Genomic DNA, 23009 nt, shown 5'->3' on the forward strand with positions numbered 1-23009 from the left:
AATAATAAGAATTGCAGCAACGTATTTCCAGGTGAATAAGAGCTCTTTTTAGAACACAAAGAACAGCTTATAGATGAGAAAACAACTCGTAAAATGGAATGTATAGTAAAAGGTATTTCTGTCCTTCTTTCAAACTTTTAGCTTTGATTCTATTGGTCGCTTTAGAACTTACTTAAATATAAAAAATTTAACAATTTTTGAGTGTTGTAATGAAGAAATCATACACTTATTTTATACTTTTCAGTTTGAACCAAGCTTGTAGAAAAAGTCTCGAGAATTAAAGAACATTTAGAAAATATTTTATTACATTATTGGCATACTTTAAAAAAGGAAAAAACAATGTTAAAATACGGCTTTTAATATGATTTCATTTGATAAATAATGAAGAAGTTTCAAGCATTTTCATTAGTTCACTTGGTTAAATAGTTTATTTCTGTTAAGAAAATGTATATCACATATCAAATAAAACACAAACTCATATTATGTACATATTTACATTTATTATTTTAGGTACAATAATATCTGTCCATACAGAAAAAAATAAAAGAAAATACTAAAAAAAATTAATTTTAAGAACTTAAATGATTTTAATGATAAATTAAAAACTATGAAAATACAAAACAAATAAGTAAGAGGAGAGGAAGCAATATAATTGAACACATTGACTGCCAATGACCAGGGAATATGTGTTCGAAGGATATCGCTGTTTGAGCGATTTGTGTTTTTTGAACTTCTTTCCAAAGACAGAACTTCAAAAATAAAGAGAAAAAATTTTCAAATCAGAAAGCAGCAAATTTTAAATTGAAAATATTTTTTAATTAAACTTTCATTCTGAACTTTTGACAGAATTTCATTTAAACATATTCAAATCAAGGTTTTCAATGAAAACAACATAAACTTTTCCCACTAGCCTTTAAATTAAATGCTTAGTGATAATCAAAAATGATTTTTTTTTTTTAATTCAAACACATATGCAAAAAGATTGTATTTCTCATCAGAAATTCGAAAACAGAATTTTTCAATACATAAAATTACTTTAGAATTGCATTTCAATCTGACAATATTAATAAATAACAATGAGTGAAATCCCGTTACAATGAATATGAATACAACGAAATACATTCCATTACAAAAAAATTCTTGTTACATCAAACAAAATTTGAGGACTCTTGGAGTTTGTTGTTACGGAATTTCACTTTACTGATATGATTAATTGGAACCTTTGGGTGTATTAAAAAATAATGAAAAGAAAAATCTGCAATTTTGAATATTTTTTGTACATTTTAACATTTTTATTTTTGCCTGATCTTCTGAGGATCTATCAGTTTTTAAAATAACTTCAGCTTATTTTTAAAGAAAAAAAAAAGAGGAAGAAGATCATTTTAGTGGGAAATTGGGAGACAGCTTAAGTAAGTGGGAAGCTCTTGGTAAAAAACAGTAGATTTGACAGGTATGTACATTGTACATGTAAGGAATAATTTCTCATCAGGATTGCCTCTTCCTGATCCCCGTACATGACAAGCAAATCTCTATGTGAGGCAGTGAGAAGCAAAGTGATGTAAGTGGACATTTTCAAGTTTAGAGTAAAATGCATATAAAAACTACTTTCTAGGTAGGCTTTCATCGAATTTTTTTTCTCTAAATCATGCTGTACAGCAACACCTACCAGGGCATCTTGTACTATCTCTTGCCCCAAGACAGAGGAGGGGTTCACCTACCATTTGTACCGGGTTATCTCCAAATTTTTAATTTTGCCACTTGCATCCCTTTACTTCTCACTTCTTCATATGAGGCAATGAGAAGCAAAGGGATGCGTGGACTATTTTAAGTTTCGAGTAAAACGCGTTTAAAGATCAGATCCTAGGTAGGCTTTCATTGAAATTTTTTTCTATATCACGCTGTACAGCAGTGCCTACCAGGGCTACTAGTACAATCTCTTGCCCCAAGACAGAGGAGAGGTTCACCTACCATTTGTACTGGTTATCTCCAAATTTTTAATTTTGCCACTTGCATCCCTTTGCTTCTCACTGCCTCATATATCCTTTGCATCTTACATAAACAAACATTAAGAATTCACCTTCCACTATCAGGCATCCCAATGTTAGACATGGTCCTTTCTAAATATGCCAAGGGCCCTTGCAGTCCACCTTGTTGAGCTGCTGCCATGTGTTGTGGATGCATCTGCTGCGATTGCATCATCATGCCGCCTTGCATGTTGGGTGCCGGGGAGGAAGTCATGGGTGGCACCATGTGCTGTTGCATCATGTGGTGGGGGTGGCCGGGTGGAGCCCCACCCTGTGGCACCACCTGCATCGGGGGCATCTGTTGCGGTGGAGGACCTTGCATTTGTGGCAGATTCTGCGGGGGTTGGAGATTGACTGCCGGAGGAGGAGGTCTCGGAGTTCCCGGTATTTCTTGCTGTAGGAGATTTTGCCATACCTGGTGCTTTTCGTTGTACTTGTTGAGGAGATGAGTTTTTCTTAGTAGTTCATTTTTCAGTTCAGTGATATTCTGTAAACCAGAAAGATAAAAATGTATTACAATAACTTCAACACGATTCCTTTGATATAAAGAGAAATATAATAGTGCAGTTAAGTTTTATCACAGTAGTAGGGGTTTATTTATAAAGAGTGGGTTTGTTTACATACCTTTCACAAAAATCCTAACTTTATAAATAGATCACAAAATTTGACAACAAAAATAAACAGTTCAAAAATTCTCTAGCTCAGAAATAGAAACTAGCAATAGTCATAGGTAAAAAAAATTCTATTTTATCTACAAATTTTGATTGAGTTCAGTTACACTAAAAAGCAAATTATAACTTTTTATTGCAAATATCAGTTATGTTCCCCCCCCCCCCCCTGAAACTAAATTTCACTAAGTTCAATGGGTGTTTTCATATAATGTAATTAGCTTTTCTTAAAATTCAAATAGGGAGTCAGGAAAAATATACTTTGAATAACCAGATTACTGAATGATATGCCATAGCATTATCATTACCAGCAGTTTCAACAGATTCTCTAATTGCAGGTTAGAACAGGGAGCCCACTTATTTTGCTCAGTAAGACATCTTGGTAGCCGAATCTTAAACACAGAAGATAATGAAAAGCGTGAATGTTTTGTCTCAGTGTCCCCCCCCCCCCCGAGTTTATTAAATTTTAACAAATATAGTAATAGCTTGGACATTTTCACCATGTGTTTTGTTGATTTTAAAACTAAATGTTTGTATATTAACTAAAAAGATCTAAACTGATGTTTTGTTGGCTTCACCAAATACAATACAAGAGCAGATGACACCTAAAGACAAGTTAATGGCATATTACATAAATTGTAAGCAGGGTTCGAAAATATCGAAAAGATCTGACATTTTTGTACATATATACATGGCATTTTCAACCAGCACAGACTAAAGTCTTTAAATAGTAACTGCATCATCAAAATACTGTTTTATTTTCTTATATAATTGTTACAAGATATATAGACTTACTAGTGGTACCCGCACGGCTTTGCTCGTAATAGAAAAATTAAAAAGTCTTTTGGTTCGCCCGTATATTTACAAATAATGTATGGTGAATTTTCTCACCAATTGGCTTGTACCCATGTTACGGTTCTACCTTATGATAATTTCGTATCTCACCAATTGGCTTGTGCCCATGTTACAGTTCCACATTATGATAATTTCGTAATTTACTCGTCCATCTTATGATATTTTTGTTCTTAAAATTGGAATAGAAAAAGAACCAAATCGAATTTTTGAAAAAACGCTTCGAGGTGCACACCCCCATGCTACAAACTAATTCAGTGCCAAATTTCATGAAAATCGGCCAAACGGTCTAGGCGCTATGCGCGTCACAGAGATCCTGACAGACAGACAGATATCCGGACAGAGAGAGACCCTGACAGACAGAGAGACTTTCAGCTTTATTATTAGGAAAGAAAATTGATGTTTCTTTCATTATTCGTGTATAAATATAGATTTTATATTAAAATTTAGGTATTTTAAATGGTATTTATATCTGAATGATTTTTACAATCATTTGTGAAATATGGTAATTCAATGTTTTAAAAATACATCATAACGTATATTGATACACGCTGTTCTTTGGATATTAACGATTTTTTCATATGCTCTGTAATATTGATTACATATATACATATGCCCTGTAATGACAATGCGCCAACCGTCAATCCATTCTGACAAGCTTTACTGACCTTTACATTGTTGTTGTTGTTGCAATATATGTATTACAGATGCAGGTCAAAAGTTTCATACATAAAGTACAGTATATAGATCCACTTAGAATATTATTGTACATTTTATTTTTCTTAGGGTAGGACGAGGTTCTCCAGAAAAATCTTGTAGTTCTAAAGGTTTCATGTGCCAATGAAGTTAGAAGACCTCTGATACACACAATTCTGTACTTTACCTCAAGAACAATATGTTCTGGCTTTTGCACAGACAGCAGCAAGCGCTTCTGAAGAAAAAAACATTCCATTTGCTTTGCAACATCCAGGAAGCGTTGAATTGTTTGCTCAACACCTGAAATGACAAAATAAATATGTTTAATATTAGTACAATAAAACTTTTGAAAACGAAATGCAAAAAAATGTGCATTATAACTAGGCATGCATCGAATATTCTGTTGCTATTCGGAAAAATATCTATTCGGCTGACAAACCAAATATTCAGTTTGGTTGAATACTTGAATATTTGGCAACCAAATAGTAAACATATTTAGATAGTCGACAATTTATAATCAAACTTGTTTTATACCATGAAAGAAGGTTAAATGTCATACTAATTCAAATTGTTACTAATATTATGACATTTAAATTAAATTTATTAAAAAAGGGAACATTCAGATGTTAAATTTAATTTTTCCGGCTTTTCAATTTCTTTTAAACCTTTCAACATATAACATTAACCTTACTATTACTAACTCAATCAAATATAAAACAGTAACCAGAAGAAGAAAAACACTATTAAATGTTCAAGCTATGCTAAGTCAATAAAATGCTGAATCTTTACATAAAATATGCAACTAAAAAAATAATTGTTTCAAAATTTCAAATGCAGTGAAACTTTGGTAACGTGGATAACTCAATTACCTCAGTAACTCGACAAAGCTAATTTCAATGGATGAAAACCTTTCTAACTCGGCACACATGTGCAGGAACCCTTCACATGGTTTAGGACCATATTTTAATAATGAAAATGTTTCTGATTTCATAAGTTCTTTAGATAATGGAGGGCTTTTCACTCTATCTTTTGACGAAGCAGCAACTTCCCAAATTAGGAAACAACTGGGCAGTGGCGCCGACTCCATGGGGCCTGAGCCCCCTTAATAAATCAAGAAAATTATTAGTTATATTATGCTTTCTCAACTCATAAATTTATCTTTTATTTTCCTTGTTTAAAGATAGTTTACCTTGTAAAATACATTAAGTAATGTGTGAGTAAGTGTTGCTGATCTGGAGAAAATATATGAGGGTTTGATTTGTATAATGGGAGGCGTGATAGTTTTGAATGCTTTTGGGGATTGATTCAAAATCCCAAAGGAGTAGTACCAAGTGCAATTTTGCATTGTTGGGAGGTTTACATCAACTGGACTCACACAGGTTATTGCAGTTGAACAAGAGTGCTTGCTTTTATTAAACAGGGGTAAAACAAATTTTGAAAAATCAACTGAGTTTTTCAAAAATGACTTAACCAGACATTGAGAGACTGCGTTTACACTTGAAATATGTGAGCTGATATCCCTAATGAAAAATCAACTGGTCTTAAAAAACATGCATAAATTAAATTACCTTTTTACAAAAATACTGTGCATGTTTGTACTTATTTTTTCCTTTTTTCAAAGCCAAAAATATGTGTCGGGCTTGTCGAGTTTTCGAGGTTCTAATGTTGATTATAAGACTATAAAATACTTTTAAAAAACTTTGAAACTCTCTTTTTTTTCATGTCAAATTTAGAAAATTTCCCACTGCAAGATCTCCTGGCATACCCCCCCCCCCCCTCCAATATTTTTTTTAAGTCGGCTTCTCTGGGAGTGCCTTTCCATGCAAGTCAAGTGCCCTACCTTATATCAATGCCTAGCTACGGCACTGCACGGCTCCCCATAAAATGGAACAAAAAATTTTTTCTTACTAAGACAAGTGACATGATCTAGTTGAACTAGAAAATTTGTATACCAATTTTTAGATATTTTTACTTTGAAAACGCCTTGTCACATACTATTTGTTTTAAATTATACACACGAAAAATATCTAAATTGGCATTTTCAAGGTACAAAAAGCTGACCTTTATTTTGGGGAGGGGGACTTGGGAACCTCCGTGGAATTACATAATCCTCTAAACCCACGGTGATGTCTGGCCACCCCAATAATTTTTGCAAGTCGGCGTCCTTGCAATTGGGTATGCATTTCAGGTATTCGAGTCTAATAAGCAATTCTGTTAGGTCCTCTTATTTTAAACTAGTGGCACCTGCACGGCTTTGCCCGTAATAGAAAAAGGTCTTTTGGTTAGCCTGTATATTTACAAATAATGTATGGTGAATTTTCTCGCCAATTGGCTTGTACCCACGTTACAGTTCCACGTTATGATAATTTCGTATCTCGCCAATTGGCTTGTGCCCATGTTACGGTTCCACGTTATGATAATTTCGTAATTTATCATAGTTTTGTTCTTAAAATTGGAACAGAAAAAGAACCACATGGAATTTTCGAAAAATCGCTTCGAGGTGCACACCTTCATGCTACAAACTAACTTTGTGCCAAATTTCATGAAAATCGGCCGAACGGTCTAGGCGCTATGCGCGTCACAGACATCCGGACATCTAGACATCCAGACATTGAGCTTTATTATTAGTAAAGAGTAAAGATCATTATTTTTTGGCCATGCTGATGCTAAAATAGTTTGTATAAGTATTTTAGATGCACTACAGGCTGAAAATTTAAACGTTAAGAAAATTTTGATGTTAGGTATAGATGGTCCAAACACCAATTCATTGGTGGCAAAAAAATTAAATGATGAACTGTTTAATTTGAAATCCAACGAATTGGTAGAGATTGGTACGTGTAATTTACACAAAGTTCACAACTGTTTTGCAAAAGATTTCAGCAACTTTCCTTTAGACATCAATGAATTCTACGTTGATCTGTTTTCTTTCTTGAAATATAGTGCTGCTTGTCATGAAGATTTACAAAAGCTGCAAAGACTTTTGGAGTGTGAAGAGAATTCCTTTTTAGACATGTTAGCTGTAAATGGCTTACTCTGGGTCCTGATACAGAGTGTTGAGTGTTTATAAATCACTCAAAGAATATTTCATAGATTTCCTGCCGAAACAGAGGAGTAATTTCAGTGCTCTCAAAAACAACTCTCGTTACAAGCATATCGTAAGCAATTTAAAAAAACTGGGTACTCGTAAACATTCACTTTGTTGTGCACTGTCACAAAATTTAAATGTTTATTTACCATTGTTTCAAACTGAGTGACTTCTTGTTCATATATTGTATTATAAGATGAATGATCTGTTACATAACATTTTGCTAATGTTTATAAAGAACAATCAAGTGTTACCCAGTTGGTGAAAAAAAAATTTTTTGAAATTGATTTTTTTAATTACTTCAGTGATTTTAAAGCTCTCAATAAGTTAGCTGTTAGCATAAATACCAAAAGCTCTTTTATTACTGGAAGAAAATCAATCAAAAAAAAAAAAAATGGCATTATGGTCATGCTTGATCAAATTAGCGAAACGTTTTAAAGGTGCCCTTGGTTTAACGAATCATGTACTGCAAGATTTACAAATTTTGCATTGCATGATGAAAAATAAATCAGCTGATGCAATTCAACGATTGTGCCAGCAACTTAAAGCCTATAAATCTTGATAGAGGAATAGATTAGTTTTTGAATAGCAAGCTTATAGGGTGGACCCCGAAATTACTTAAATATGTGAAAAATTCAACTATGAAAATCATTATAGCATTGAGGTATTCTGGAGCAAAATATTCGACCTAAAAAACATTTTCCTTTAAAACAAGATGTCCAAATCTTCCAATTTCGATTAAGAATCGTTTAATTCATGCCCATGGAAATGCAGATGTAATACGAGGCTTTTCCCTTAATAACAATATATTGACAAAGAAAAGGTTAAGTTTATCCAAATCTACAATTATAGGCCTCAGACACATTAAAGGTGCTGTGGAAAGACGGATATTTTTTCGATTTCCATGACTGGAAAATTGTGAAACTAAGAGCTATTTAGCTTATGCTTCGGAAAAAGAAGCTTTTGCTAAAGTTTCCAAAGATACTTCGGACGAAGAAGATAGAAATTTCTGAACAGATAAAAAATTAAAGAGAGATAGTTGAATTTTTGCAGGAAGAGTTAAATTCACCTAATAGCTGTTTATCTGAGTATATGTATATACAGATACTCAGATAAACAGCTCAAGGCTCTATCCATCAGTCAGGACAAGCTACTTTATATATATATAGTAGCTTTTACTGACTGACAATTAACGCACAGCTTTCAGATGACATCTTTTGGAGCTAACAGAATAATAGAAGACGGTTACCTGCCGACTTTTAAAGTTAAGGGGCAACTTGACCATTTGGTTGGAAGCCTTCTACGTTTGCCCAATCAAGAGCCTCAATTTCTTCAAATTTACTTTGTTGGTGAAGATGAAAGAGAAGCAAAGTTGAGATACAGCAACTTCTCAGATGTGAAGCCAAAATATGATAAAACAGTTACAAGAAATGTTGCAAGAAGAAAATTCATACATAAAGGACCCCTAAAAACAACGCTACAAAAAATACCCAAAGGCTGCTAATTTTGAAATCGTTATTCACACTGATAGAGCCCCAGTCGATGATCGCATTGGATGTTATAATGCAGGGGGTAAGTAGCTCTGGTCATTGTTGGACAGCAGTTCGAAAAAAAGAGACAATTTTACAAAGCCACGATAGCAGGTTGTGTGGTATCAGCGAGTTGCACCATTCATACGACGCTCTACAATATCCATTGATATTTTGTTATGCTGAGGATGGCTACTCCATTGATATACCTCAACATGATCCAAAAACAAAAACTGCTCTTTCGAAAACAGTATCAGCATTAAATTTTTATTCATACCGCATCATGATCAGACAAAGAGATGAAAATAGATTACTTTACTATTGTACTCTATTTAGTCAATATTTAGTGGACATGTATGCCAAAATTGAAACATAAAGATTGAATTACATCCAAAACAATCAAGCATAGCTAAGAGCAGATAGTTACGTACATTTAAAAGATGCGGTGGGTAAACAGGACACCGATGTTTCTCAACTTGGACAGAAGGTTGTTCTACTTTCAACCTTTACCGGATCGCCTAGATACATGCACGAAAAGACACAAGATGCAATGATTTACATTCATCATTATAGCCGTCCTGATCTTTTCCTTACTTTTACTTGCAACCCACGATGGAAAGATATTTCAGATGCCTTGCTACCTGGACAAAAACCAAACAATCGCCATGACAGCTCAGGTATTTTATTTGAAAGTCAGAGCAATGATGTCACTATTTACGAAAGGGAATTTGTTTGGAAAAGTTCGCTGCTTTATGTATGCTGTGGAATGGCAAAAGCGAGGACACCATACTAAACGTTGCAGTCTATGTTGTGAGGTCAATGGCAGTCTTCTTAGCGGATGCCGTGATTGCAGACCATGTGTGACCAAACGACGGGAAATGGTTCTGGTTGACACAGGAACATTCAGGGTATCTTTCACCTGCTGCAGAATCGAGGAACAAGTGACTTGTGGGTCTGCTACAGATTGTCAATGGATGTGTCGATCCACGCATTCTGACGTCACTCTGGCTGCCCCTGCACCCCTCAATCTTGCCCCATTTCGTTGTTCTAACCATCTTCAGCACAGTCGATGCACCGTGCTCGCATCCATGTGGGTATCAGCTGCGATTTGATGTACAGACCAACCTCCCCTTCGCAGTCCGATCACCATACCCCTTGTAAATCGTCTACCTGCTGGAAGTGCTTTCGTTGATGTCGGCCTGGCATTCTCTCATGTTGCACGTATCCTCCAAGACAAAAACAAAATTTCTCTGATAATTCTCCAGTCAGAAATAACAACACGAATATTGCCCATTCTGCAAGTTCCTTCCCTTATATCTTACTTCATGTGCGTCGGAGAGCTGCGCATTTCACATCATTTACATAACTCAGTTATGTACGTTAAAATTTGTGTAAATTTCTGAACACTCCTAATTGGTGTTGCATTTTCAATGTCGAGCAGTGTATGATAAGCAAAAGTATGAAAATCCAAAGTTCAGAGAAAAGGAGAAGATGAGACAAGCTGATATTCAACATCTTAAAAAGGATAGATTGAGTGCATCCGCAAAGATGAAAATGAGAGAAGCAGCCAAAGAAAGACAAAGACAATACAGAATGCGCAAAAAGTTGGTAGTTACAGAGGCAAAACAAGGTCAGAGTTCAAGTGATGTTCTTGAGCAATCTTCTAGCCCTTACAGAGTGCCTCAGACATACGGAAAAGCTGTGCGTAAAACTCTATAAGCTCATCCAAAGTCACCTCGAAAAATGAAAGCTGTTGTGGCAGGATTGGCTAAACCGTTGGACTAAAATTATTACAGGAGATGAAATATGAAGTAAAACCAAGGAATGAGACTGAAACTTTAGTCACCAATTTCTTTTTCTGTCCTGATATTGTGTACACAGCACCAGGACAAAAGGATGAAATGACAATTTGGGTAAAAGGGGAAAGAAAGCAGGTGCAGAAATATTACTTAATATTGCATGTAAAGGAAGCACATTTCTTATTTTAAGAAGAATAGCCCAACAATCCAATTGGATATTCCAAATTCAGTAGCCTACATCCACAGAATGTTTTGCTTCTTAAGAACACACCAGCTGACCAGTGCAAGTGCTTTTTGCAAGAGAATTTCCTTATGATGTTGCATGGTCTAGGACTGCAATACAATCATCAATTTTGGGAGGGACTATTAAGTTCACAGATTATATACAAAAACTTGCAATCTGATTGTTGGCAAAATAACTGTGAAGACTGTCAAAATGGAGCCTGTCTTACAATGGAAACTAATAAGCTTACACCTGAGTCCCATGTTCAATGGGGGGCTTTGGGAGAAACACCCAATTTCAAGAACATGTTCGCATTAAGCGAATCCAAGCATCGGCATTCGAGAACGACAAAAAGCATGGTTTAGTTCTTCAATTGGATTTTGCAATGAATTACGGGTGTGAGTGACAAGGAGAGGTGCAGTCAGCATTATGGAGTCGAAGCTCTGTTACATTGTTTACTGCAGCATTGTTTGATGCACAAAATACCCTGTGTTTTCTTATTGTATCAGACACCAATGATAAAAGTTCAAACACTGTTGCAGTGTTTTTAACCATCTTCCTAAATGTAATTCCAGCTAATAATAGATCAAAATTAATAATTTGGACCGATGGCCCATTGAGTGAATTTAAGAATCGGTACATGGCATATTTACAACATGAACTAAATTTAAAATTCCAAGAAAAATTTCATAACATAAGCTGGAAATATACTGCCACTTCTCATAGCAAAATAGTTGTTGATGGTATTGGCGGGTCAGCAAAAACACGAGTGCATGCGGATTTTATGGCCAGAAGAGAAACGGTCCAAACAGCTTTAGATTTTTCGAGAGTAGCTGCTAAATTTATGCCTAATATCACAGTTATGTCAATAATGCAACATGAAATCGATGAAGAATCTGAAGCTACAGATTGGTCAAAAGCACAGGAGGTAAAAGGAATATAAAGTATTCATGCAATTATTTTTGAAAATTCGGAATTGCATTTCTACACTAATTGTAGCTGTAAAGAAACCACATTCATTTTGAAATATTTAGAAGTAGATAACAAACGAATGTCGAAAGTAATTGTTACAGGTTCATTCCTTTTAGGAAAAGTTGCAGGGAAAAAAAGATGGCAAAATTTTGTATGTCAAGTTTCGATTCCCAAAGATGAAAATCATGACTTAATTATCTCTAAAGAAAGTATCAGCAACAAGCTTTTCTTATGTAGAGAATGCTGAACAACATCCAGTGTCTAGAAGTGATATTGTGAAAGTCTTGCCAATGCCTACAATTTCTGATAGATTTGTAATGTTCAATGAACCTGTCAATGCACAATTTGGGTAGACACGAAACTGTAAAATTAACCTTAATTAACGCAAATTTATTATGTTTGTTTGACTTGTGTGCTACCGTGAATTAAATACCCGAAGTTCGAGGAACTAAAACGGGTTGTTGCAAGCCCAATGGAAATTGTGGAGTGATCTGCTCGGGGGGAGGGGGGGGGGGAATGGAATTAAAAACACATTTAACAGTCAAAAACAATTTTCGTCAATAACAATAAATATATCTTAAAACTAGAAATATGAACAAGGGTAAATAATCTACTTTTCTGATGCTGATGATCCTCCTATAGTGGCATTAAATAGTAGTTTTAGTTCTGCAACCCCACCACCAGCAAAAAAGCAGAAAACGATGCTGGAATTTCAACCTTTGGACTCTGCTTCTCTCAGTTCTTCATGTACTGAAGCCATAACAGAGTATTTGGCCACTGCCATGCAGCCCTACAACACAGTGGAACATCCAAAATTTAAAAAGATGGTTCATTCACTGAATCCGAGGTACAAGTTACCAGGGAGAAAGTATTTCTCTTGCACATCTATTCCAAAGCTCTACAATGACACTGTTGCTAAAATGAAGAGAGCTTTGGCAGAAGTGTGTGTCAACCAATTGTCGATAACAACTGACTGCTGGACTTTCATTGCGAGTTCTCCATTCTTGGGTGTAACTGTACATTTTATTTCCCAAGAGTGGAAGCAGACTGACGCCTGTATAAGTTACAGACATTTTGAATCCGACCACACAGGAGAAAACATCTCTGAAATCATTACAAATGTTATGTCGGAATGGGGTATTAATGTACATGAAATCTGCTGCATGACGACCGACAACGGAGCGAACATTGTAAAAGCTGCAGCGGACTTGAAACTACCGCACATATTATGTTTCGCACACAGCATAAACATTGGTGTAAACAAGGCATTGGAGATCCCAGAGTTAAAAAAAGCTGTGTCGCGACTTAAGTTTCCTCAAAACAGTGTAGCACGCAGCTGGAAAAATGAAAAGAGATCTACATAAAGCACAAGCATACTTAAACTTGGATGCTATGACTCTGCCCAGCGCTTGCCCAACTAGGTGGTGGAGTACAGTGAAACTCTGCCACCGATTTTTTCACAACCAGCTTGCAATCTGCAAAATGCTGTTATCATACACTGATAAGAAGCATTTGATGCTAGAGGGGGCTGAAGTCAGTGCAATTGAGGACTTCGTTTCTGCGACTTCCCTGCTTGAGGACATGACGAAAACCTTGAGTGGAAGTAACTATATTACTGCCTCATCAGTTCTTCCACTTTATTCAAGGATAAAACAGCAGCTGCAACCTCAGGCAGGACAGGGGCAACTCCTAACAAAAATCAAAGGTGCAATTTTGGCTCCTTTAGAGGAACGCTCCGGTCTCCAGTCTCCGATGACGAGAATTTTAGGGCTTGCCACACTGTGTGACCCTAGATTCAAATTAAGGTTTCTGGAGGATCCAGTAGGAGTTGAGCAGTCTGCCCTTCAGAAAATGGCAGAATTAGTTCAGCCAAGTAATTCGGAAGAAGTTATAAATGTTCCCCCGAAAGCAAAACAAGGCTTAAAAAAGTTTTTCAACTTTGCAGAAGAGGAAGAAGAAAACCTCTCAATAAGTTCCATAAATCTTCCCTCATATAAAGCCGAAAAGGAAATAAAAGAGTATTTGTCCATGCCGAGGGTTGGATGTAATGAATCCCCTTTGCTATGGTGGAAAGACCACCATTCTTCATTTCCACTTCTGAGGGTACTTGCTAGGAAGTACTTAGCGATGCCAGCTACAAATGTACCCTCAAAAAGAGTGTTCAGCACAGGTGGTTTGGTTGTAACAAAGCAAAGAGCTTCCTTAAAGCCTAAAAATGCAAATATTTCTGGCCCAAAATATCGACAAAATATAAAATTATTGCTTTGTTATTTTAAGTATTTTTATTTTCTGTTTTATTTATTAATGACAATAATTTCATGCATTTTATCTAATAGTATAAATAAACTAGCTTCTCTTTTATGTATATGGAAAAGTTTTGTTTCATTTTCTTTTTTACATTTCATCTACTTCCTCATTATCTTCTTCTTTATGAATATAACTAGATGTTTTATGTTTAAAATTAAGAATTGCATATTTGAATCAGGAAAAGTTTCTAAAATACAATTGCAGGGCAAGAAATGTGTTCTCACAAACTGGAAAAAACAATTTTGAAATTTAAAAACAGTAAGAAACTTATTCTGATGTTAAATCAACACTTATAACAATATGTTACAAACTTATTTTGATGTGATTATTATTTTAAAAGTAGTTTATAAATTTATGAAATTATTTATATAGTGCCAAAATCTGTACTATGCAAAATTTCTGGTCCCACGGATGCTTTAACAATCTTCTACTGTACATGTAAAGCTTGGGATATTATTCAAAACTCTCATTTCGAATTAAAGGTAGTTATTTGTATGACCCTGTAAGAGATGAAAGCTTGATTTTGATATTTATTTTAGAAAGGTGTGGAGAAGGAATTTTTATAAGCCCCCCCCCCCCCCCCCCCCATGTAGTTGACTATATCGATATATCATGAAGTTTAGTTTCCGATATATCGCAATATGCAAATCCAGATATCGTCCAGCCCTATTCAGTGCATCCTTTATTTATAATAGAAAAGTTGAACAGCATTACATTATTTCAGTACATTAAAAACGAAATAAAATTTCAAGTAGAGCAGAAAGAATTTTTGCAGGAAATGCATAGATATTATCATGACTACAAAGAATTACACTTACCAGTTTTAATTTCTTCTGAATCACGTACATTAAAATGATCAGGATTTGTCAAAGCAGCAAGACAAGCCTGGAAAATAAAGTAATAACATATTTTACAACATTTAATTTCACATAGAGTCTAGCACTACAAATCCAAACTCCAATTAACTTAAAACCTCATCCCTCAACCCTTTTTTTAAGAATAGAGAAAGAAAAAAGAATAGAGAAAGAAAAGAAACAAACATGCATCAAATCTATAAAATTTCCTCTACTAGTTTGATATACTTGGTATTTAGCTAAGCTAATCTCTTGTGCTATACTTCCTTTTTCTCGCCTACCCTTTTGTGCATCTTTCTTTTCCTCTCTTCAGCGTATTTTTGTCTCGTTTGTTATCAGTTAATAATTTGCGATGGAATATACATTCGCCACCAATAAAGTACAAATAATGAAAACCAAAGGAAATCAGATTATGTTTAAAGAATGAAAGGTCCGTTCGTGTAAACTATTTACGATATGCAACACAAATGGTTTTGTTATAGACATGAATGGGCCCATAAACAGCTAATATTTTGAACAACGCAGAAATTGTGAGAATCATCTCAAATGATCTTTATGATCTGATGAAATTACTCAAGAAAGATATTATTGCAGTTAATCGAGGTTTTCGTGATGTGATAGAATACTTGGAAGAATTGGGATCCAAAGTGTTGGGTGTTAAAGCTTTGAAAGAAGTTTATTTAAAGTTTATGTTTTAGTCTCATGGTGGCAATCGTTTTTGTTTAAGTTTTTGTTCTGATGAGTTGAGGACGATAGTTTGCAATGTTTTGAGAGCAAAAACAAATAAATATCCTTTTGATCCTAAGTGGTGGCCTTCATGGATAAAAGAAGATCCAACTAAATGGCCTTCTTCTGAACAGGATTATGACTTGGAAGCTATATCGGAAGAAAACAGGAAGATCAAAAGTACTCCAGCTTGTTTTCCCAATGAAATGAATAGAAGATTCTTGGCTGGGTGCCATTTTGAAAAGCTTGTTTTGGAGGTATGAATAAAATTTTTCGACTGTTTTTGATAGCTTATGTTATGTACATTTCGGAAGCATTTGATGCCACATTGTCAGAGTTGAACATTTTGAGCAATTCAAGATGGCACCCAAGCATTGAAAATTTTGTTCTGAAGCAACATTAACTTTTAATGTATTTATGCAATCAAACCTACTATAGGTTAATTCCATGTAAATGTATCCAACAAGTGAATTACAAAAATATTTTTTTTAAACAGTTATAACTTTTATATGTATTTTAGAATAGTCTGAAATGTAAAAATTTTATATCAAAAACTATTTTTGTTTTTATCTGTGGCAACACTGCTGTTTCAAAATGGCTACTTTGTTTTGAAAGCATGGTCTGTCTTTTTTCATCATTTTGATTTCTTGAATTTAAAGGTAAGTGGCATTTTCATCAGATTTTTGTAGATAAATTATTAAAATATAATATATTTACCATTAAACAACCTATTTTAAATAGTGATTCATGAGTTTAAGTTACTTAATAAGAAGCATAAAAATCACCTTGTTTTGGTTGTAGTGTAAGTCACAAAAAGATACTAAAGTTTCTCTACTTGATTCAAAATTAAGCTTTTCTTTAAAATTTTTAAGTTATTTCTTTCTATGTGTAATGTCTCTAATTAACACATGTTTAAATTTTAAATTTTAAGTCATTTTCTCTATTTATGAAATATTTTAACTTTGTACTGTAAGTCACAATGTAGTGTCAGTTACAGCTTCTGTTTGATCTATCTGCTGTAGACAAGCCATTAGATTTGTACATTTCTGATATTTTGTTCATTTTGATTTTAGATGGCTAAATCAGCAGCTGAAAGAAAAAGAGAGCAAAGAGAGAGACTTAAAGCTAGTAATAAATTTCAATCCTTTAAAGAAGATGAAACCAAAAAACAGAAGAGTAGGCGTACAGCAAAGAAAAAGTCAATGACCATTGAGGATAAAGAAGCTCTACGAGTAAAGAAAAGAGAAGAAATGAGAAAGTACAGACTAAAAAAATCCATAAGAGATGCTTCAAAAAACCAAAGTACTTCTTTTGATCCCAATTCCGATTCACCAAGAAAAGCATTTAAAAGTCCAATGTCATTTGGGAAAGCCATTGCAAAAGTCAAAAGGAACCTACCCACAAGTCCTAACAAATGTCAAGCTCTTGTGAAAAAGTTAGCTCACCAGCTAGTTCCTAACATCTTAAAATCACCTGCTCCCCAGTCATCAAGAGTAACCAAGATAAGTAATGAAGTAATTTCTCATGTATTATCTTTTTTTGAAAATGATAGTATATCCTACCAGGCACCTGGTATTAGGGATTTTATAATAATGAAGGATGAAGAAGGCAACAAAAATAAGATTCAGAAGAGATATTTGATGCTGACTCTTGGAGAAACTTATGAAATTTTTAAAGCTGAAAATCCAAGTGTTAAGATTGGTCGCTCTAAATTTTGTGAGTTGCGACCAGGTCACATTTGCCTCAGACATCAAACACCATCAAATTTATGTTTGTGTATTTACCACGAAAATGTTCGATTAATTTTACAAGCAGTCAAACAGTTACCAAATTATGCTTCAGAATTGGTCAAGCTAATTGTTTGTGATGGCAATATGGAAGATTGCTTTTATGGAAGATGTTCCGTTTGTGGAAATTTACAGAAATTTCACAATGTCATGGAAGAGCTAACTGAAGATTTGAATTTGGAAGAGGAAATTAAATATTCACAATGGATGAGAGATGAGACAAAAACCCTTTTCAGGGGAAATGTTTCTTCTACTTTAAAAGATGCTTTAGAAAAATTAGAATCTAAACTTCCACAGTTTTTAACACATGTATATATCAAGCGACAACAAGATACTTTTTTTTTAGAATTGAAGGCAGGCATATCAACCAACACTTTGCTATTACATTTCGACTTCAGTGAAAATTATAGTTTCTTCTATCAAGATGAGATACAGTCGGCTCATTGGGTCTCGAAATCGTGCACAATATACACGGCCATAGCATATTTCATATATCAAAATGAAAAAAAAAACTGTGCCAATAGTTGTAGTATCAGATTACATGCAGCACGACAAATACGCAGTAGCTGTATTTAATGAAAAAATCATAGAGAAAATTCAATGCGACTATCCTGAATTGTTTATTTCAAGACTTATATACAAATCAGATGGAACTGGACAACACTTTAAGCAAAAATATTCAATCTGCATCGCCATGTTCCAAAACTTCCCCATTGTTGAATGGCATTTCTCTGCAACCAGTCATGGTAAAGGACCTATTGATGGACTTGGTGGCACGGTGAAGAGAAGGGTCAAAGAAGCCACCCTCTCCAGGAAAATTGATCCACATTCTGCAGAAGAATTTTTTCTCTGTGCACAAGATATTTGTCCAAGCGTCACATTGTTATATATTTCTGACAACAACATAAAGGGAGAAATAACTAAACTCAATGATATTTGCTCTCCAAACGGAAAAGAAATATTTCCGATTCCCGATACTCAGAAATCCCACTGTTTCATTAAAGTAAAGAAATACATACTTAAATTTTCAAATGTTTCCTTGAACCCCAAAAAATTTTGTACAGTTGATTTAACCAATGGACATGTAGATACAGAAAAAGATGGAGATGTAGATGTGGAAAAAGATGTAGATGTAGATATAGAAGAAGAAGCAGATGAAACAGAATTTGATGTCGGCGGCTGGGTTTTAGTACCATTTGCAGGAAAGAAGTGTCAAATATTTTGTGGGACAGATATTAAGCAAAGATTTGTTTTCGATAAAAGTGAAATTTCTGAAATGTAAAGGAAGTTACTTCACGTGGCCTGTCAATGAAGATTCGTCAGACATTGACATTGAAGAAGGTATTAAAAAATTACCGGAACCTAACTTTGACCGGCGGTTACATATCACTTTTCCCACTTATGATTTTACCATGTATGCAATGGCTTAACTTTAATTTACTATATATACAGTGACTAAACTTCCATTTACAAGATTTAAAGTTACTTAAATTTGTTCAGTATCCATTGTTGTTATAAAATTTACATCCTGTAGTGTAAGTCACAAAATTAATGTAGTGTAGGTCACGCACAAAAATGCTAATAAATATTTTTCTTTAATAGTTAAAAATTTGTTTGTATTCAATTTTATAGCTTTAAACCTTGTATTAAAAGAATACACTGACAGAATGTTAAATTACTGCACCAGTGAAGAAGAAAATTGAATTTAGAATGGTATCTAAAACTTGACTTCCTTTCCTGTAGTGTAAGTCACATCATGACAATTTTATGATTTTTTGGTAAAATACAAAATGTAAAAGTTTTTGTATATTGCTAAAAATACTACATGTTCAGAGGTAAACTGACATACAATAAGATTTTTTGATTAAATGAAAATTGATTATTAACTATGCAAACAATACTTGTTAAATTGTCAATTGTAGTGTAAGTCACGCATGGAAATGACCTATAGTGAATCATCTGCATACCCAGTGTTGTTCTAATGATGGTTACCGGGTGAATAGTCTCTGGCAACCCTTCTCCCCCCATATACACTTTAGTATAGAGTAAGATGAACATTAAAAGGCTTTTTTTTTATAAAAACCTCAAAAATTGTGCTAATTGTTTAGGGCACGTAATTGTGTGATAGAAAATTACCAAACGCGTGTCATCATAACTTAATTTTTAGACATAGTTGAACACATAATCGGAAATGTATATGAATCTTAAGAAAGGAAATGTAAAGAGTGAACATTTAAAAAACTATTTTTGTTTAAAAATAATAATGATAATATTTCAGAAACTAAATTACAATGCTGCAAAAATTTACGGCACCTTCTCATATTTTAGTGCCCGGAGCCATTGCCCCACTCACCCATCTCTTCCAATGGCCCTGCACGGAAACAGCAATAAGTGCACTAAAACAGATAGTTTATAATATCCTTATATATTATTTCTGTAGCCTGTTTTTGGTTTCTACGCCAGATTTTCCTCAATTCTTGATCGATTTCTTTGATTTACACCTTATTTTAAAGCTTATGGTGCTGGCTACTGACGAAAAATAGACCCACGGTCTAAAAATCGTTTTTTTCAGCCGAAAAACGTGTTTTAAAGAACCAGAATGAGGTTTTCGGTTAAACTTATAACTTTAACTTGCACTATGGCCGACAGAGCTGAATAGCTTGATCGGCAGAGCGTTTTCCTCGTAACCAGGAGAATGCGTGTTCGGGCCAACGTCCGGACAATCTGCAGCAAAAAATTAGAGAAATATCGTGCATTACATTAACACTTAATTAAGTGAATAACAAATATGAGGAAATAGAATAAATGAGAAGGAAACGCTCCTTGCTCTTATGAAAACTTGATGCGACTTTGTGGCTAAATTACTTCTGAAATGTGCGTTTTCTTTTTTTTTAAAGCTTTGGCTCTGGTTAGAAAATTAAAGCATGATGTAAGCTAAAATATAAGTAACAGGTTTAAGATTTTAGACTACAATAGAATTGTTTTTTGTTTGGAAAAAAATAATAAATCGTATATTGAAATATATATTCTTCTAATGAGTTTTTGACTCTTTGTACAAATAAAAAAATTACTACCTCAATTTGAAGAGTAAAATACATATTTTTTCTTCTTTTAGCAAAAAAAAAACAAAACAAATAGCTTATCACATTTTTACTACATTCGAAAAGCTACGCTTAAAAAAAAAGCATAATTTAATTTATTTTGTATTTTAACCGTGCTGTTAAATGATGAACACGTGCTGCCATCTAAGTTATAACGGTTCAAGCAGCCTGCGGTTACAAATTGTAAAAATCTTCAAAAATAAAAATATTTTTCTTCAATATCTTATCTAGTATATTATTCCCCTCACATTTTAAAACTTATCAGGCTGGCTAATGAGGAAAAATAGATTTACGGTCGAAAAATCAAGTTTGAGAAAACGCCCCTTGCTGTTTCAAAACCTTGATGCAGCCTGTAGTTTTTATGCATTTTTTTAAAGCAAAGTTGTAATGCAGTTTTCCATTTTTTAACGTCGCTTTGGGGAAAAAAAAAAGCCTGTGTGTGTGTTTATATTTTAATAAAGCTTAAAAGCACTGGACTTAGTTGTTCGGTTAAATTGATAAGTTTTTTTCGGTAGAGCGTTCAGCTATAAACTATATGAATTTCGGACAAGTTTGGGCTGTCTGACATAATATTAAATTTATATTAGTATTACGCATTACATGTACTCATAACATACAAACGTAATAAAATAAATGCAGTGGGAATGTTACTTGGTGTTTCGACTACTTTATGCAGGCTACAGTTATCATTCGGATAAGTTGACTGTTAATCGAAGGGTGTTCTTCCTTTTTTTAAAGCTTTGACTCACCCAGTAAACCTTTAATTTTTTATTTGTGCGACTGCGATATAAAACATTAAAATTATTATCAACGTCATTCGTAAGAAATCATTTTCTACTCTTCTGCTTTCTGCTGAAAAAAAAAATACATTTTCTGCTGAAAAAAAAATACATTTTCTGCTGAAAAAAAATACATTTTCGTATAACATACATACATACGAAAAATTACTTTTAAAAAACGGATTCAGGTTAACTGGTTTTGGTTTTGAATTTTAAGTGTTCGATTAAAAGAGAAACATGTGCGGGAATTTAAGCCGTAACAGTTAAAGCAGCCTGCTATGGGAAATAGTTCATATTCAAAAATAAAAACACTTATTTTCAATCTAATTTATTACTTCTTTAGAATGTTTGTTTCAATTGCTACGTCAGATATTCGTCATTCTTTAATCAAATCCCATGTTAGACAAATAATTTTAAATCGTATCATGCTGGCTAATGACAAAAAATAGACGCATAATCTGATTACTTTTTTTCGGCAGAAAGCTTTTTTGCTGTTTTTTACTACGCATTCCTTCAATGAATAGCATTTGAAAAGTAATACGCAATTGCTAGGTTTGTTGGCGTGTCGTGCTGTTAATCAGAATGGCGCCAATTCGAATCCGTGCCAATAAATATCTCTTTAATGTTTCTTTTTTTCCCGTCAGTAGCTCACATGGACAGGACTGTATTTGCCACAACCTGTTTTTTCACATGCACAATTACTGCTTTTTCACAAGTCACTACTCAGCCACACTTTTAATGATATTTATGTTTGCATTGAAATTACGTACAACCAAAAGGTGAGCGATGATCAAATTATCTCAACGTTGTATTTAACGAGGTTTTGTTACTGATGTCTTCAAATTACATGCCTTTTCTTGTGCGCTTACTTTTTCCGTGTACTTTTTTTTGGTTCTTCTTCATAATGTTCTTCCTTTGAAATTTTTAAAGAACGAAATGCCTTATGAAACGATTTGAAGCACAGTGCGGAGTTCCGCACGTGTCAACTAGTCCAAATCAGTATTTCCTTGAATAAATTATTAATAGGGAATCAAGACCAGGGGTCTGGCCAGAGGATATTTGGGTCCGTTAACAGACCCTTCACAAAAATCCGATCAACTAAAACGGACCTTTTACAAAATCCCGATCAAACAAAACGGACCTTTCACAAAATCCCGATTAAACAAAACGGACCCTTCACAAAATTCTGATAAACAAGATCGGATCTGTCAAATTGTTTATTGAAAGAGCAAATCCGAAAGCAAAATAACGCATATTTCTGTGTATAAACCGATAATTTTTGGAACCTTTTTTTAAGTCAAATTAGAGGGATCAGCTTATACAAAATCGGCTAATTTTGAAAAAAAAAAAAAAAAATCAGCACTCTTGGGATGCTCCTGCAAGCGATAAATAATTGCTACTGCCAAATAAATATAATGGTTGTTTGTTTTATCACAGCTAATTAGCAGGGGTGTTTTTGTAAACTTTTCTGAAAAGGCATTGGTAAGCATTTTTCTCTGCTCATGATTTAATAAACAATAATAATATATATCTGCAAAATGAACTTATGGGCAAAGGGATAGTAAGGGTGAGGAAAAAATATGATAGCTTCATATAGTGTTACTAAC

The 23009-nt window shown here is 34.1% G+C and overlaps 1 protein-coding gene across 1 annotated transcript; it reads right to left on the reverse strand.

Moving 5' to 3' along the window:
- Window positions 1–1453: 1453 nt before the first annotated feature.
- LOC129230116 (mediator of RNA polymerase II transcription subunit 28-like) lies at window positions 1454–16766 on the reverse strand. Its single transcript, XM_054864521.1, has 4 exons — window positions 16731–16766; window positions 14974–15040; window positions 4428–4540; window positions 1454–2511 (listed from the first exon to the last, which is right to left on the reverse strand). Exons 1-4 carry the CDS (start codon window positions 16764–16766, stop codon window positions 2074–2076), a joined length of 654 nt encoding a protein of 217 aa, XP_054720496.1. The 3' UTR covers window positions 1454–2073.
- Between the last annotated feature and the right edge of the window lie 6243 nt (window positions 16767–23009).

Source organism: Uloborus diversus, chromosome 9 (genome assembly GCF_026930045.1).
Source record: "Uloborus diversus isolate 005 chromosome 9, Udiv.v.3.1, whole genome shotgun sequence".
Taxonomy (NCBI): Eukaryota; Metazoa; Arthropoda; class Arachnida; order Araneae; family Uloboridae; genus Uloborus; species Uloborus diversus.